This window comes from Polyodon spathula, chromosome 24 (genome assembly GCF_017654505.1).
Source record: "Polyodon spathula isolate WHYD16114869_AA chromosome 24, ASM1765450v1, whole genome shotgun sequence".
NCBI classification, from domain to species: domain Eukaryota; kingdom Metazoa; phylum Chordata; class Actinopteri; order Acipenseriformes; family Polyodontidae; genus Polyodon; species Polyodon spathula.
This window is the reverse complement of record NC_054557.1, coordinates 14,681,179-14,699,394: the sequence shown is the minus strand read 5'-3', so window position 1 is coordinate 14,699,394 and position 18,216 is coordinate 14,681,179. Positions and strand designations below refer to the sequence as shown.

Below are 18,216 nucleotides of genomic sequence, written 5' to 3'. Positions count from 1 at the left end.
TTTATGGCAATGAAAAAGCAATGTTACGTTAAGGACTACCATGCTTTATTTAAATTGAAATCCGGATCGCCACGTGAGAGTCGGCGACGCTGACAGCACTAGCATCGCTCTCCGTCCCACACGAAGACAAGGCCTTTACCAAACAGGAATCCTGTTTCACAAGGAAACTGGCCCTGAAGAGGAATGGCTTCAGTTTATATTATATCTCTTTGTCTTTAAAACTTAACACCACATCGCCTCCTACTGGGGTGATCAGGTAAAACTATGACCATCCTGCAAAGTAAAAAAATAAACCAAGCAAAAAATAGCTTGAAGCCATCTATGGCTGGTGCCGTAGCAGTTTAATGGCAGGGGTGTTGGCTGAGAAATCAGTGGTAGTAGTTCATCTAAACTGAAAGGTGTACAAGTTTAAAAGCGTTACTCCAGATTGAGTTTTGGTTTGTTAACAAATCCCTCAACTGGCCACTGCAGAAGCTGCACACCAGCTCGGTGGGTGATACAAATCCCTGGGCAGATTTTCAAATGACTCCATCAGTTTTGGAGGAGAGTAAATCTGCATGATAATGTCTGTCTTTAAAACTTTGGTTTGCTGCTTTCTTTTTTCTTTCAAGATGATTTATTTATTACTTCTTTTCTGATTCTTTTTGTTTTGTAAAAAAAAAGGGGGAGCTACTTGTACCGTGACAATTGTACATTTAGAAGCCAGTGTTTTCATTCTGCCTTTTCATTCTTGGTACTGCTGTTTAAAACAAACAACACGCTTACCAAGTGTGCATGTTGTCTCATGTAAAAGAAGGGGAACCTGAATAAAAAACAAAAAAAGGAGATCACCTCCAACATTAATCTGCTTGGCTGCTGGCACCCTTTGAGAATCAGTCACAGTGAAAAGCATTCCCTAACAAGTGTGCTGATTTATGAATGAGAAGTGGTCACCATAAAGAAAGATGTAATTTGTTTCCTAAGCTGTTTCCATCTGTCACGAGGACTGGTTTGAGATCAGTCCTAGATCAAGCAGGCAGAAATCAGTATCGTTTTGGTGATATGCTGGAATTTTTATTTTATTTTTGACTGATGTTGAAAAAGCAAGCAGTTACCAGAAACAGGCAAGGGAAGACCATGTTAAAGTATCTTTAGTCTTTGTGTAACGTCCCATTGCAGTGCCAAACACTATTACCTCCGAATTGTTGAATGCAGACGGTACTGGTGTGAGCCTCCATTCGATCTGCTTTCCCAGCCTGATCTCATGGTGCAGCTGGAAACGCAGCAGCATGGTATACAAGAGTAAAGAATTAGAAAGGGTCACGATTATTTTGATTAACCAGCTAACTGAGCTTCAGTCATACAAGTGACTTGTCTGCTATGAATTACTCAGGTTTCTTCTAATCCTTCTTCAAAAGATTTTTTAAAGTGTTTTCCCTGCTTTAATACGATTCCTGTTTCTATTTCACAAAACTTTATACTGTACTAAGTATAATATGTTACAAGTATTCTTTTGAATGGTTCTCAAATCACAGAAACATTATTCTATAATGCACTTTGTCTTGTAAAAACTTGAAATTTGTAAATAGCCTCCCATTCCTTTCCTAGTCATGTATCTCGGTGTATTCAGCAGAGACGGATCGTGGCATTGCCCTGCAGCCATAGTACAGACATCGTTTTTTTTTTTGTTTTAGCAACACTCAGCTCAGATATAATTCGTAACTTGTAACAAACTGCTTGGTAATCTCCATTTCCAAAGTGCAACACATGGTTGCATGTGGTGGTAGCTGAAGTAACAGCTTATTTCCGGTGAAATTTGGTACTTTTTTGTTTTTTTTTATATATTATATATATATATATATATATATATATATATATATATATATATATATATATATATATATAGGCACTTCCAAACTACAGTGCCAGCATCTTAATCATGTTTGTACTCCTTCCTAAAACATTTGATTCATAAAAAGTTTTGTGCTCCAGCAATGGAAATTACACTGACCTAGCAAAGGAATGCAAATTGTGATTAAAGTACTCCAATTTCATGAATAGGATTCTGTTGAGCAGTTTTGCCAGGTTTATATAAATCACATTTTTTATTTGATTGATATCTGACACAATGTAAAAAGTGTGAGGTTTTTTCACTATAAGACACTCCATTAGTTTTAAATGTCCCAGCTGCTTTTAGTCAGTGTTTCTAATAGCATGTTCTTCCTGGGCAGGTTTGCTAAGATTAAGTGGCTTAGTTACAGCTGTTTTATTTGTAATGCAAGCCACTGGTAACCAGAAAATGAACATCCATCATTTATGGACTGCAATGCACATTTATATTTGTCTATACTTCTGTATGTGGCATATGACAGCACGCAATACACACAGTACAGAATGCCATTTTACAGAAGTAGTGTGCATTAAAATTGAAAAATGTAATTACTTTACTGTACTCACAGCAAACTGAAGGAAAACCTGCCATGGTTATCAACTGTTGTCAACAATTTGTGTATATATGTTAATGAATCAGAATAAAATCCAGTCTCTTTACTTGTGCCATGATTCTTGTTTTGTACAATTTTACAACATAACAATATCCAACATGAGGCCAGCATTGCTGTGGCTTTGGGCACATCAGCATCTGTTATGTGTAAAATAAATAAATACAAAGATCAAAGTTGGAAAAGTTTCAGCCCAGTTTCTAAATGTTGCCACCACATACGACATTTGAAATGACTGTACAATGTCAACCCTTCATTTGTGGTTCTAGCCTGCTACAATAATGGAAAATAATGTCGAATGCTACAGCAGTTAAAATGTCATTAAAATAAAAAAAGTCACAAAGGTTTAGAAGCAAAACATCTTCAATTAAAATCATACTGGTGTTTTATTCAGCACAAAATACATCCATTATGAAAATAAAATACTTTTCCACCCGTATAAAAGTTTCCCACAGTATTTTTGCAGTTCTCTCATGCTTCTTCATGGTTATGCTATGCATTTACCATTTTTTACTCTGGTTTATTAATGTGCTTTACCATACCTCGCTATTCTTTACAATGCTTACCTACATCTTACTATGCTTTCACTACAGCAAACTTTTATAAGGGTTTTTTCCACATTCTGTAATCAGATATTAAGGTTACAAACTATCTGAGATTTTAATAATTATAGGCTTAGAAATAGCTTCAAAACACGCAGACGTTTTCATTGGAAAATACTGCAATGAACAGGGTAAAAATACAATGCCCTCTGCCTGTCAGACAGGCATGTGTGCAGAAACACTAAAAAAATTAAGAGTACAGTAATCATGAGAGAATACAGATAAAAACAATTCAAAAGGGTACTTAGTTTAATTTTTCCACACACAATTCAGTCTTTTTTTGCATTCAGGTATCATTTGCTATTGCAAATTTAAAAAAAATAAAAGCATCACACCGAAACAGTAAGGAAAAGAGCGAGTGCGTATAGGCACGTGTTTCTGTATGAAAGTCAACCTGATGTAATGTGGAGCGTTATTGAATATGTTGATGTGTTTTGCCTTCTTGTAAATTCACCACTATACATCTCCAGTTACACAAAGCCATTGTATGTTTCCTCATTCATATCATACCTGTTGCATATATAAAGTGATGCATGTGGGAAGACATGCAGCCACTCATGGGTAAACAGTCAATGGCAATATGGGTGGATTGTTTTTCCTATTATTGAATATAAATCCCACCTTAAGGCTCCCTCAGTGCTGTTCCCTATAGCAGTACATTAAAAAAACACACAAACTGGTGTACTCAATGCAGGCGCCTGGAATGAATTCACTGCATGTACTGTTTTTACCTACTGTAATCAATAAAACTACTTTCTTTGTCACACACCTGCATTGTAAATTACTTTGCTGTTACAGATAAGAATTTTAAAAAGTATTTCAAATCAACCAGTCATTCAGCTGCAGCATTTCTGTTATCAAAGGAAGATACTGTCTGGTACTGGACTGTGTATTATGGCAAATTACGGACACATGATTGGCACAGAACCCACACGATACACATGAAGGCACAGGCTGCTTTACTGGCTGCATTTTCATACCACAAAAACACTGTCTAACACAATTCTCTGTGAGTGTGCATCTATTAAAACATCATTCTGTTACTGTATTGACCACATGCTAGCATTTGACTTTTGTGCAGACATGCCCAGGTCACAGTGTGGTAACAAATGCACTGGGGAAAAAAACACTGAAAAACACTCAAAACATTCTAGGCATTAGCATGCATTCTATAAAAAGAGCATTCACACAGGATCAGAACTCAACAAGGGAAGCAGCATGGTGACTCCCTCTGCTACACAAGTGGCTTTGTGTTCTATACGTATTTCTTTAGTATCTTAACAAAGGGTGCCTGGGAGAACAGTTCCACTATTTTACAGACTCATAGCCCAGGTTTGGGCAATACAACATGTTGATTTCAAAAGCATAAACTCCAGAATATAGAATGGGTTGTCTCTATTGTTAAAAAACAAAATAACTCTGTACTGCTGCACAGATCATAAATAATTCCTATTTCATTTCAAAGTCCTTTTTACCCATGCGTAAAGAAATACACTAAAAAGCAGAGTGGACAGAGTTTTAAGCTTACACTCAGAAATCTCAGGCATAATGTTACCTCCAAGGCTATTATTCTTTAGTGCCCAACTACATTAAACCCCAATAAAAAGGATCTTAGCATGCATCTCCATACCAGACCAATGTCAGTATGGCTTGCAGCACCAGTATTTGCATGAACAGACTGTGCTCAACTTTAAACCGCTACTGAACTGATGAAACTGCTTGCTGAACTAAAAATAATCTGGTTCTGATCTTTACAAAATAAAATGTTTCTGTATATAGCAAGTCATGCTTTTTTTTTTATAGACAATTTGTGTATGCACAATATATTTGTATATTACATACATTATCAAAAGGTTGTTGCTGTGTAATTAGCCAAACGGATGTTTCTTATTTCAATATGCCTGTTTTTATTTTTAAAATGAATTTTGTCAAACTTTAAAATAAATATGCCCCACCACACTAAGAAGTGATTTTACACTATACCGCTTTACACATTATACCTAAATACAGATGATAGAGTAGAATGAGAAACTAGTCTCCAATATCACCCGAGGAAGCAGTTCAACTAAAGGAAAACTATCATTAAAAATATTAATGAGTTCAACTCTATGCTCTTGCATGGAATCTGGGAAAAAAAAAAAAAAAAAAACACAAACCTAGATTTCCACAGTCCTATCCTGCAACATAAAAGTAAAACCAAAATAATAAATATATAATATTTTAAAATCAGGAGAGCCACTTTCTAGAACTGAAAATGTCTTCTGGTTTAAAGTCTGCAACAAATCTGTTAATGTCAACCTTAGTTGAAGTTCAAATATTAAAAAAAAAAAAAACCTACGGCACTGTATCCTTTTTAATGTTTTCTTTTTTATTCAACTCTTATTTTCCCCAGCACCGTTGTTACAAACAATAAAAGATCTGAACCTTTAATGAAACTCTACAAATTCTTCCAGAGTTTTAGGAATCTGGTTTTTGTAATTGATTTCATGCTGCCGCACAGCTCTGGCTGCCAGGCACTTAAGGCTCATCTTCATTTGAGTTTTGAGTAGGATCTCAGACACCCCAGTAGTACTTTTATCCAGGGGGGTCTTTTTCTGTTTGTTGGTCATGTCTGTGTGAGCCCCTGCCTCCACCAAGCTGATGATAATGGCATGCAAGGTCAGGAAATCGCTAATGGGTCTGTTGTATTGCACGATGATGTGAAGAGGGCTGTTCCCCTCGTTATCCACGGCGTTCACTTGCGCGCCACAGCTGATCAGCAGCTTGGTGACCAGGGCGTTGGGAAAACTACACACGTCATTGGTGTGGAAATCATCTACAGGCGTATTGGGGTTAATGGCGAGGTGCAGCAACGTGGACCCTTCCTTGGACCGGGGATCCAGCTGAATCAAGTTGTAGATCTGCTTATTGACTCGAGCGCGCTCCTCTTCGTTGCACTGAGTTTTGGTGGAGATGCAGACGAGATAGAGGAAGGTGAAAACGTTGGACTCGTAGTTGTCCGTGGCCGCGTGGATATCGCTTTCCTGAATTATTTTCATTCGCGACATTTCTCTCTCGATCTCCACCACGCTGCATTTCAACACGTTCTCTATATCCTTCGCTTTCACCGGCTCATTCAAATGGATCATTTGGGAGAAGACCTGGGCGAACCGGAGCAGGTCTTTGTGAGTATTCTTGCTGCCCTTCTGTCTGAGCTCCAGTGCATGAAGCCATAACTTGATGCACTTATCAAACTCCATGTTGTCTGCATACACAGCTCCCCTGTAAATAATAGGATGAGAAACATCAATGTTGTCTGCTCCCAAAATCCGCTCACGGACTATCAATCCTTCCATATGAAGGGCATCCCGATCCTGCCTCAATGCCTCTAGATCGCGCAGAGTCCTGCACTCAGTGCGATTGCCATAGGCTTCTATTGGAGGAAGGACTTCTTTCTCTATAACGTTGCCGGGATCTCTATATCGCTCCAGCATTGCCAGGTACAAATAGTGATACGTTTTCAGAAAGTCATAGTTTTCTCGGTCATTGGCGAAAGAGGCCCCCAGTAGCTCTAAAGCTTCGATGCGGCTTTTCCGGTCGCAGTCCACGTGAGACAGAAGAAGTTCAACCACATCAGCTTTGCAGCTTTCAGCCGCCACTTTGAAGGGGGTCATTCCATGACCATTGACCACCATAGCAGCTTTCCATCTGACCAGCTCCTTCACTATCTCCAGGTGGCCGGCCTCTGCTGCGAAATGCAAGGCAGTCGCTCCGCAGTGGGCTTTCGCATTGGGGTCGGCTTTCTGCTCAAGCAGGTACTTCACCACGTCCGTGTGGCCCTTGTAGGATGCGATCATAAGGCAGGTGTTGTCATACTTGTTGGCAATGTTGATGTTTGCGTGGTTCTCCACCAGGTACTTAACAATATCCAGTCTGCCGTCGAAGCAGGCTGCCCGCAGAGGCGTGGAGTTGGTCACAGTGGTGTGGTTCACATTTGCACGTTGAGTGACCAGCAAACGGACAACCTCGAAATGTCCAGCGCCTGCTGCACACCACAGTGCAGTGGCCCCATCAATAACGTATCTGCAATGTCAAAACACGTAGATTACATTGTAGAGATTATGTAAGATTTCTTCCCAAAGCTGGCCCATCTTAAACAAGGCTGTTACTGACCTTGACACCACTTTTTAATAACACTCAGCAGATACCCACCTTTGTACATATGACATGTATAGTCACTAACAATCTCAATGTATATTGAGTATACAGTACAGCAAGCATATACAATTTAAATATCAGGGGAATTTAGCAGAATAAAGATGCAGGTGAAGACAGGTGAAATGGCATTCAGTTGCCTGGAAGTAAATTTTTGATAAATTGAAAGCTCAGTACATATAGTGTAAGACTGAGCAAAGTCCTCTTACTGAAACTTCAGATCAATCCCATCAAACATTTAAGCAAACTAATACCAAAATAAAAAGTTTTAAAAGTGCAGTATATGACTCTTAACAGTCCAACATCAATAAAAAATATATACTTTTGTATTGTGTGTATAGTTTCCTTATTATGTTTGCGGGGAATTGGTATGTGAACAACTTATGCAATTATACAAGTTATGCACTGTGTGTAGCTCGTTGCAAACAATTTAGTGTACAGTATTTTGTCTTGGCCGATTTCTTTTTTAAAGCTATCTAGACACCATAGTGTACAATGGCGTGTGCTGTACAGTAAATCAACAAACGCTGTAATATTTAACTCGCTGAATACAGTGCAGGAAGACAGGAACAGCAAGGCTCCAACTTACCCGTCAAATCTCACAGTACCGGTTTGCTCTGTCTCGACCCGGTAATGTTCCAGCAGCAAGCGAACAACCTTTGCATGCCCGTTTCTCGCCGCAATGATGAGCGGCGTGGACCGCTGACCCCCGTGCTCGGTCACATAGCTGAGCAGATACCGTGTCTCCCCTTCACAGTGATTGAGCAGCAGGGCAGCTAAAGTCAGCACTCGCCCTTCGCTCGCCGCTTTGTACACGTACCCGGCCAACGAATCCATCCACTCCCGCCCTGGCTGCTTCTTAATTGTCTTGTTTCGCACAAATCGCCCAGAAGCTTCGCCGTTCAACGACCGGCCTCCCATTAAAATTACAAAACAAGACTCACGATTCACACGAAACACATTGTTTTTTCTTTGAAGCGAAACATTGCGCTGGCTAATAAGTCACCACCCAAATAAAATGATAAAAAAAAAATATACAGAGATAAAAAATAATAACAATAATAAATAAACACGTCTGTTGTTTACCAACTCATCTTATTTTAGTTTTACTTTCCAAAACAGTTTAGAACTGACAATATATTCCAGGCAGGTTGAAGTAAACAACCCGACATTTCGCTTCGTACACAGGTAAAGTTACAATTCTCAACCCTTTACTGCAGAATACCCAGTCCATATTTTGAGTATTTTACAGTGTTTTTCATCACTCGGTTTCTGAATAAATGCTGCCTGTGTGCATTTCACACAGGATGAACTACAGGACCCGTTTGCATTCCAACTAAAAGGTCTTCCGATCAGAAAACTGAGTGTCGACAAATGTGTCCGGATTAGTGTCTTTGTTAACGTTACACACAATGCTGCTGGGTAGCGAGACGGAAGTAGCCACCGTTGCTGAAATATGTTGTGTAATTAGTATTAATTTATTTGGAAGTGAATGTTTGCAGGGTGTATTTAACATGCCTATAATGTTTATTTTGTTTTCAGCACGATCGGTGGCTTTATTCATCAGTTTACGATAAGTGGCCTTTTTGGTTAACGATATAATGTTTGTAAAAATACAGATTTTCAGTAGGCCTACACTCACGTTTCCATCGTCGTCGCATTTAAAGGATCATTAAACGTAGACTGTAATGATCCGGTGCAAACGTTTCTTCACACGTTTAGTGTGGTAACTTTATTCAGTTTATTTTTTCAGCACGACCTCTTCCGACCCTATCTAGCAACATGCTTTCTTCTGAAGCCAATGTTATTGGATTTAGGGCAGAAACATTGTCTCTCAAAATAACATAAAAGATAGAAGAAACTTGGGCATAATGTATAGCGAGAAATGGGCAACACTGGGAAGATAAACACAGCGAGTGATATGCCAGAAACAATACTTTTAGAAAGTAAAAAGTATAGAAAAGTATAATATTAATTATTATGCGGCAACTGGTGCATATGGATTTACCCTTTTCATTTATTTTAATTTACTCTATAAAGCAAGCAAGCAGCAATTGAGGACGGTAAAGTATTCAGTAAAAAAAATAATTGTTAAGAGGTTTGTTATAATTTTTAAAAACGTATTACATCAAATTACGTAAATAGCGCTAACGGGAAGTCATCACTGCCAGAGTATGTAACATACCCCGTTAAAAAATACTCCACAAAATGTAGCCTTAGCTCGGCCAGTCAGGGCTCATTCTGTGATAAGCGTGTAAAAGCTTTGATTAATAACCTTTTAAAAGGCGGGGACGACGTGTGTCCCACAGATTATTCCTGAGGTACACTCGCAATGATACTTGGAAATGTATGCACTGTGCATCCCATGAAACAAAACCAACACAACACACAATAGTATACAGTTACCTTACAGGTGTACATCTGTGTATTGAAATAATAGTATACAGTTACCTTACAGGTGTACATCTGTGTAGAGAAATTAGTATTTTGAGCAGTAATGTTCAGAAATTCTAAATCTTATATTTGTGACTTTTTTTTTTTTAATAACTATCTAGCCCGCATTCCCAGTTATATTATTATTCTCATCTGGATGTATCCGTCCTGGATCATTTTCCTAGCATAGTACAACAAAGAAGATTAGAATTTACGTCAGGGACAAACCACGGTTTAATCTGTAACATTGCTTTATAATGTGCCACACGTCAGGCCTTTTCTTTTAAAAGCGGGCACATATCAATATTTCAGGATTGTTAATACAATGAATGGAGTTACTTTTACGGTCATGCCTTTATTGCGACACATTATTTATTTATCTTGCTGTTTTCCCGTGCATCATTTCACGGACCCGCTGCACAATTTGCAGAGATAAACTCTCGAGATAATCCTTAAAAACTGGGTTGCGGGAAATCTGTCGATTTATTTTTTCAGTGGACAAACACGCACTACACTACAGGCAGGGCAATGCGGCGGACCCAGGCATCGCTGAGACCTCTCACATTGCAGCATCGCCGGGGTTAATCTTACAGAAAGGCAGAGGATCGCGTATCCAAGACATTTATTTAAAAGCATATTGAGGTGTAAGCGAAACTGCTTCTAATGTTACAGCGCTATAACCGAGTGAGTAAATCTATGTTATATCTTGGGTCAGAATAGCAGCTACACTTTGTAAACACGGCGAGTGGAGTGGAAGCGGAGGGGCTCACCAATTAACTGCACGCTGTTACCACAGTATACTAACTACAGTACACTACGTGGGTCCTGGTAAATTGCTTTGTGTGTGTTTTTTCAGGATCGAGAGAAGTGATCTTGCTGAGCCTGTCTGGTGCTGACGAGTTGTGGAGGGGGGTGCACTTCTGCAGAAGTTAACAGTCACGAGATAATATTTATTCTTCAAGCGGGGAGATGCAAGCCACTATGCGGAAACGGCAAAACCCCGTGATGTTGCAACGATCTGTTTTTCACCAAAGGTTTGACAAAATGAACTACCATTACTCACAATGCAAACACGCCGACACAGCGTTCCGTAAGCACAGCAACAGAAAAGTCTTGAAGTTAGGAAGAGAGGGTCTTCCCCTACTGCAGTGCGGGACCACGTGTCTGTTTAAAGTAATACAGAAACATACATTTATTAAGGAAACAGCTTTTAATTGACAAATGTTGAATGAAGAGCGGGAAATGAATGCCTATATCGTAGGGTATTATTTTACTTTAGCATTCCCTGCGGCGCACTAACAAAGAAAAGTGACTTGGCCTCTTTCATAATTTAAATTATTCAAACATATTAATAATTGACATGCCTTCTCTTAAACTGACTTCGATATCGTTCCGTTTTCCACAGAATACTGTTCATGTGTTTGAAGGATTCCTATACAACATTGCGTGGGTTTCTCACAAAGATCATATTAAACATTTTGGGCTGATGGTGGTCATTGCCATACAGTACATGGGACTGAGTAATAGAGCAAAATCCGTTGTTATATTTTCTCCAAGTACTTGATAATCAGTCCGAGCTGCTCCCTCCAATGTTCATATTTCTAATGCAAAACAGCTGCCATCACCACAGCCCTCATTTCACAAGCCCAGCCACAGCTGAACACTGACTTGGTATCTCAGTTGAAATCAGTGCTGAAACTGAAGGGCTCTTATCAACAGGAGAGAGATGCACTGCATTAATATGAATACCCTACAGGATACATTGCCAGGAAACATGCCATTAGAATATCACTGCTGCTGCTCCAGGCACGCTGTCACATGACTGTCTGAGGAAAACAAGAGGTGGTGTCCTCAATAACCTCTTTATTTAAACAAAACTCACTTTATGTTTCTATTTTTGTTTTGGCATAGGTCTCTTCATATAGAAAGTAAGACCGGCCTTCTCTTACTTCATGAGTGGTGTATTTGTACGCACATCTCTGGAGAGGAAGGGCGGTTTTCAGGCTGCCAGTCTAATCAGTTCAAATCTTGTCTTCAAACTGCTTGTGAAAAGGGATTCTTTTTTTTTTTTTCAGCAGACACGGGTCACGTGAGTCAGAGTCATCCAGTAAGAAGCCCCAGTTCCACCTGGACCTGTGGTTTTACTTCACTGTGCAGAACTGGCTGCTGGACTTTGGGCGCCCAATCGTAATGGTGAGTGTGGACAGGCTGGACAAGCCCAGTACAACGCTGCTTTCTGTAACAAAGACTGTGCTCCAATGCAGTGTTTGCATTCTACCACATGCATACAGCACTGGAGGTACTGCTGGCATTATTCAGTGCCCTTTAAAGCTCAACAGATCTAGCCCAGTGTGTTTGCAAAGCAGCCTGGGAAGCCCTTTGCAGAATATGTGTTACGTTCAGTGATGCAGGACAGATCTGGTGCCATGGTTTTTTTGGGAGCAGGGTTAGTGTTTAAAGCTGTTGATCCTGTACTTGGCATGTCAGTATCTTACTTGTACTCCACAGCTGCTTTATCTTACTTGTGTTTCATTTGTGGGGATATTTTCAGATCATTCTGCCGCTGGAGTGGTTCCCATTGAACAAGCCCAGTGCTGGCGATTACTTTCATATGACTTACAACGTCATCACCCCTTTTCTTCTGCTCAAGGTAACTGGTACCCTGAAAATCCAAAACAATTTAGAATGAGATACTCTTGCTCTGTAAACTCTTGACTGCATGCACCCACATTTGAAGTTGTAGTGTTAAAACTCAGTTTCACATATGCATGTCAGATAATTTACCACCTTTTATAAAAAAAACTAATGTAATTAAGTTATTCATAATTAAAGATTTTTGTTTGCGACTGTTTACATTCCTGAAACGTTTGAAGAGGTAATCTTTGTGAGTAATAAAGGACTGTTCATTGAAGTAGTGATTGTGTTTGTTTTTTTATCTCTTCAAATCCCAGCTTATCGAAAGATCTCCGAAAACGCTGCCGAGGTCGGCGGTCTATGTCTGCATAATAATGTTTGTGATGGGAGCTAGCATTCATCTGGTGGGGGATTCTGTCAATCATCGTTTGATTCTGAGTGGATACCAGCTACATCTGTCCGTCAGAGAAAATCCCATCATCAAAAACCTTAAGCCAGAGACGCTGGTAAGCCCTGCTAAGACACCCAGCTGCTCCAGATGCCATGCGGCTTTTCTACATGGCAGCGTCCGATAACAGTGATAACAGTGTGTGATGTGTAAGTCTGTCTCAGATTCCTCCCTTTAGGATTTCAGTTTCTCTTTGCCTTGCTTGTATCTGCCGCTGGGTTCAAGGTGATGGGCTCAGTCTCCACTCAGGAGTCAAGCTGCCACCTGGACGCTTACTGCAAACTCATTTAGTGCATATTACTGTATAGAAAAAAATCTCACTTTAAAGCCTTGTTTTAGCAGAGTATTTAGAATATCTATCTGCCTGTGTTTTCTTTGCAGATTGACTCATTTGAGCTGCTCTATTACTACGATGAAAGTTTAGGCCACTCAATGTGGTAAGTAAAACCAAAGACGACCTTCAATTAGGAAGAGCCAAGTTCTTGTGAAGCTGAAACAGAGAAACGCATCAGGGATCTGGGACTTCAGCCAAGGCCAGAGTAGGGCTTTCTGAGGTGCATGGTGTGCATCTATCTTCTGATTATTATAATACAAAGATGTTTTTGCCAAAATGTTAAATGTATTTTTTTGCTTAATTTTTCCCATTAGACATTACCATGGCTTATTTCTTAACATGGCTGTTTCTGTTCATTAAAATGTTTTGGGAATTCTCAGTATGATCAGTATGATTGTTCTCATTATAAACGGTCTCTTTAATGCTCAACGTTCCCTTATAAAATGAGTGCTACCCAGTTTAACAGGAGCTTTTTCTACGGCAGGTACATTCCGTTTTTCTTGATACTATTCCTGTACTTCACTGGGTGCTTCACTCACGCTAAGGAAGGGAAAGCAATGCCTTTGTCTGCATGGCTTCTTGTGGGACCAAGTGGCCTCTATTACTGGTGAGTAAATCTAGTTGTGGGGGGGGCACTGTAACGCTCCCTGTCTGGGAGGGGAGCTTGCTGCCCCCTAGAGGTAATAGAGGGGAGGATGGAGACATGAAGAAACACTTATAAAATGTGAAAGCTCACACTGGTTATACCTTTAGTAGGAGGGAGCCCTCAATCTGTCTCCTGAACCATGCCATGGCTAAAACTGATCATACATGCAATGAATAATTCATTGTAAGCAGTTTGCTTTACTGTAGATTCATTTACGTGTCTTTTAAAAAAAGCTTAATGTTTTCAAATTGATCTTTTCTGTGTCTGCGGATTATAGGGGATGGGGGGGGATTACAGCAGAAAGTCTGACTTAATGTCTGGCATATATCACAGCAGTATACTGTATAGTAATCAACACAACAGCCTTTGAGATATTGGCATCATATCATGAAATAAAAATGATAGAACTTCTTGACTTTTAAAACGGGTTCCAGCTATTGCTTTTCTCTACCACCCTGCACTGTGGAATGTGAGGGTACCAGACTTTTGCTCATGAATGATAAACGATGACCTACTTTTTTGCACGACTTCTGGCATCTCATTGGTTGTGCTAGAAATGACGTTGCACAAGTGGTTGCAAGTGGTTATTTCACATATTGTGGATGTAGCTCACTGTGATCTGCTTGCCTTGTTTTCCAGGTACCTTGTAACGGAGGGTCAGATTTTCATCCTGTACATTTTCACGTTCTTCGCGATGATGGCTATTATAATGCACCAGAAGCGCAAAGGCTTCGTCCTGGACAGCAATGGGCTCTTTCTTTTCTACACCTTCTGCATCACCCTCGCACTCATCACAGTCTGGGTGGCTTGTTTGTGGAACGACAAGATCTTGAGAAAAAAATACCCGGGGGTTATATACGTCCCCGAGCCGTGGGCTTTTTATACTTTACACGTGAAGGACCAGCATTAGAACCACGAGCAGTGGCCTCTGTTCTCCAGTACAGCAGACTGGATATTTTGCTCACAACCCAGTACATTATTTCCTTCTGTGCAAAAGTATTCTCAGGCTGTGCCAAGGACTGTACTTTTTTGGATCAGCAATTCTAGCAAGAGATAGTTTAACTAGCTGATGACTAGCAACCCACTCCCTGGTAAGCCTGCACTGTATTAAATATGCAATTATTGTAAACTCCAGGAGCCATGCTGTCTAGAGGAGCTTTTTTCTAGGACAGACTGAATAAGTGCAATTTTTTAAATATGCTTTAGTGGCTGTACATTCAACTTCAGCATCACTGGCTATTTACAACACAGGTGTCGATGTGAAGAAAGACAGAAGCTATGCCCTAGAATTCAGTAGTTAAAAAGCAGCAGTGTCCATATGCTCATTTAGAATATTACGTAAACTAAAACTGAAAGATATTTTGTCTGCCTTCATTAGTCAAAACAAACAGCAGTTTCCCCATGGGTCCTCCTGGATATGTTATATATTTCCTGCTTGAGCCTACAATGTTAATTGCGTGGCAGTTTAATTCACAATGTGACAGTGCAGCCAGATTGCTTCAAGGAGGAAGGAAGCTTTGTAAACAAACTGGCAGGCCAACAATGCCTGGTTTTTGACGAAGGGGTGTTTGCCCAGAAGTCTAACCGGTCGACTAATGCATTAAACATTTAACGTGGGTCAAGCAAAAACAAACATGGTGTTTTACTTCGGTAAAGTATTTTCATGTACTGTAGTGCCATTTGATATTCTTTAGCGTGCCATTCTCCTTGCTGATGTCCCTCATGCGCTGGCACGGCGCACAGGAACAGGAACATATAGGACAAATAACACTGTGTAACAATTTTTTTTTTTTTTTTTTTGTTCCTGGGTAGTAAGTGTTATTTCCTAATTGCTTATGCCTCAAAGTATAGAAAATGGCTATTATTCCCCACAAACTTTGCTTTTGTGACCAGGACAGTGATATTTCAAAATATCACTATTTCCAATGGGAAAACGGGCAAATGTGTGTAAATACAGTATAATCGTAAATATCAAAAAACTACTCACTTCTAAATCTTTTGTAGTCATTTTTGTATTACTTTAGTATAAATACATGTTAATTTGGATTCATATGTTGTTTTTTTCTGACTTTATGTGAACGAAAAGACACACATTTGCCCGTTTTCCCATTGGAAATAGTGATATTTTGAAATATCACTGTCCTGGTCACAAAAGCAAAGTTTGTGGGGAATAATAGCCATTTTCGATACTTTTGAGGCATAAGCAATTAGGAAATAACACTTACTACCCAGGAACAAAAATTGTGTTACACAGTGTAATCTCTCCACACCGTCCCTGGGAATTGTTGCGTAGCTTTGCAGAGGCCCTGCCCCCTTTCAGTGGCACCCTCTCCCGCCCGGGCTCCTGCTGCATGTTCTGTTACTGGATCGTTTGGGTGATCTCTCACTGTGGATGTGCTGGTCAGGTTAAAAGAAAAGAAAAGCTGAAAAAATTCTTTACTACAGACTCGTTTATACATGTAGGCTTGGCTAGCTTCTTCATTCATTAATTTTTAAAAATTAGAAACGAAGGCATGACTTTTTGATGACTTGACTCCCTCGCTGTACCTTATTGCTATGCATGATGTTGCTTATTTTAGCGTGACAATGTCTCTAAGTTTCACCCCCTGTCCAGTTATTTAAAAATGTATTTATTTAGTTAGCATGTGCTGTTGTCTTAATTGTCTAGCACACAGAAACTATAGCATTGGTTTTGCTTTTAATATTAAAGATAATGCTGTTTATTTTTGTTGTGGGTTCCTCATTCCCATACATCAAGTGCTTCATAAAATAATAAGAATAAAATCAAATAAAACACTCTTCCTGGAAGACACCATATGCAATCCACCCCTAATCAAAAGTAAATTAAAAGTACATCTTACACTTAGAGCTGGTTTCACTGATCCGGGTTAACATGGTGAAACCAGTCCGAGCTGGTTTCACTGATCCTGGTTAACATGGTGAAACCAGTCCATTGCTGATTTCAAGTTTGATATTGCTTGTACTAATATGTTTTATTGTTTGAACTGTAGGTCTTAATAGATGCAGTGCCAGCTCTCCTGTTTGTTGATTTGTTCAAAGTGAGGTGCTGATTTTGTTGTGTAGTCTGGATCCTGTGAAGTGGGATTGTGTTGCCAGTCTGACTTGATGAAATGTTTGCATGTGACTATTAAAAAAAAAAAAAAAAAAAAAATTACACCAAAACCCCCCAATACAACATAAAAGTGGTGTCATTTTTTCATTACTGCTCTTCATTATTACTATTTTTTATTTTTATTGTTGCCTGAATAAGATTAGGATCTCTACAAGCTTTTGTTTTCTCATAATACCAATGATTACTGGGCCATTTGAAACCCCAATAAGACACATCAAGGTGTGTTTTATTGTGAAACTACCACACAGCTTGGTAACAGTCTATATACAGTGCTGGAACTTTGTCCCTTTGTATGACATCACAGGGTAATATTCTGACAGGTGTCATGATGCATCTGTAAGTCTAATGATAAGGTAACCCTAGTCCTCTGCAGTAATGGAGGCTTTTAAACCATGCTCCTCATTAGCTCAGGGAAGAGGGATCCATGGGGCTGATGATGTTATACCCAGAGCATTTCACAAACAAATCATTTTCATCATATCAGTAACTAGCGTCAATTAAAAATATATATGACGTGCCACTCCTTTAGATTATTTGAGCTTATTTTACCCCACTGCCCATAACAAGAACAAGGAAATAAAAGCATTACAGAGGTGTCGTAAAATATGAGAATCATTAACATAGTGGCCGTTCCTTAAGTTTACCAGGCTAGCTTTGCATTACTTGTCCCTTGCTTTTACTGCCTGGTGTGTAGATTTTTTGTTTTTTTATAGCAATGTACAATGCATACCGTGTACCTGCGCTTTACCATTCTTTAGCTTATAATTTTACACTGTGATTTTAATACCCCTTTTATAGAACATACTACAATAACACTTAAAGGGGGTTGGTTTCATTTGTTCTCATCCTAATGGCTCATTCTTTGGGGTACTTCCACCTGCAGTGTTTCTTTTTTGGTCCTCTTTCAATCATGTTTCCAAAACACCATTAACTAATTTAACTCGCCCTCTTGTTTTTATTGGACTGAGTAATTATTACCAGTGCACATGCATTGCATTATTTGGAGCTCTCCCTTGCAGCTATAGCGCAGCTGTTGCGTTGGTAATCGGAATCTTCACGGATGAGAGATTGTTTCTATAGCGACAGGGTATTTATTGCAGTTGCAGCGGGCTCTGTACACTCCCCGGCGGAGAGCTGGACTTTAGAACTGGATGAGCTCTTGTGAAGCAGCAGGGAGCGGGGACAACGGCAACAGGTAGAATAGGAGTGACCCACGCTGCTAAAGCCATGGTAGGTGTAATTAAATGCAATACATGTTTTAGCTTGATGTCTGTAAATAATAAAATATATGTACAATGTAACCTAAATATAT

The 18,216-nt window shown here is 39.5% G+C and overlaps 3 protein-coding genes across 6 annotated transcripts in view; 2 read left to right on the top strand and 1 right to left on the bottom strand.

The window, feature by feature from the left end:
* Positions 1-3,017: 3,017 nt before the first annotated feature.
* On the bottom strand, positions 3,018-8,614 carry LOC121299075 (protein fem-1 homolog B). Its single transcript, XM_041226586.1, has 2 exons — positions 7,866-8,614; positions 3,018-7,144 (listed from the first exon to the last, which is right to left on the bottom strand). Exons 1-2 carry the CDS (start codon positions 8,195-8,197, stop codon positions 5,509-5,511), a joined length of 1,968 nt encoding a protein of 655 aa, XP_041082520.1. The 5' UTR covers positions 8,198-8,614; the 3' UTR covers positions 3,018-5,508.
* Positions 8,615-8,666: 52 nt separating this feature from the next.
* Positions 8,667-15,607, top strand: LOC121299076 (ceroid-lipofuscinosis neuronal protein 6-like). Of its 4 annotated transcripts, none has more exons than XM_041226590.1 (8): positions 8,667-8,739; positions 10,566-10,743; positions 11,785-11,902; positions 12,261-12,359; positions 12,661-12,849; positions 13,173-13,228; positions 13,610-13,732; positions 14,411-15,607. In XM_041226590.1, exons 2-8 carry the CDS (start codon positions 10,679-10,681, stop codon positions 14,679-14,681), a joined length of 921 nt encoding a protein of 306 aa, XP_041082524.1. In that variant the 5' UTR covers positions 8,667-8,739; positions 10,566-10,678; the 3' UTR covers positions 14,682-15,607. The 4 variants fall into 4 exon arrangements, with proteins under 4 accessions (XP_041082524.1, XP_041082525.1, XP_041082522.1 ...); XM_041226591.1 differs by lacking the exon at positions 8,667-8,739 and adding an exon at positions 8,765-9,339; XM_041226588.1 differs by lacking the exon at positions 8,667-8,739 and adding an exon at positions 8,765-10,393.
* Positions 15,608-17,243: 1,636 nt separating this feature from the next.
* calml4a (calmodulin-like 4a) overlaps positions 17,244-18,216 on the top strand; it is a 5,625-nt gene continuing 4,652 nt past the window's right edge. The window contains exon 1 of the mRNA XM_041226284.1: positions 17,244-18,134. Within this exon, the coding sequence (XP_041082218.1) occupies positions 18,132-18,134 (3 nt within the window). The 5' untranslated portion in view covers positions 17,244-18,131. The remainder of the gene's footprint in view (positions 18,135-18,216) is intronic.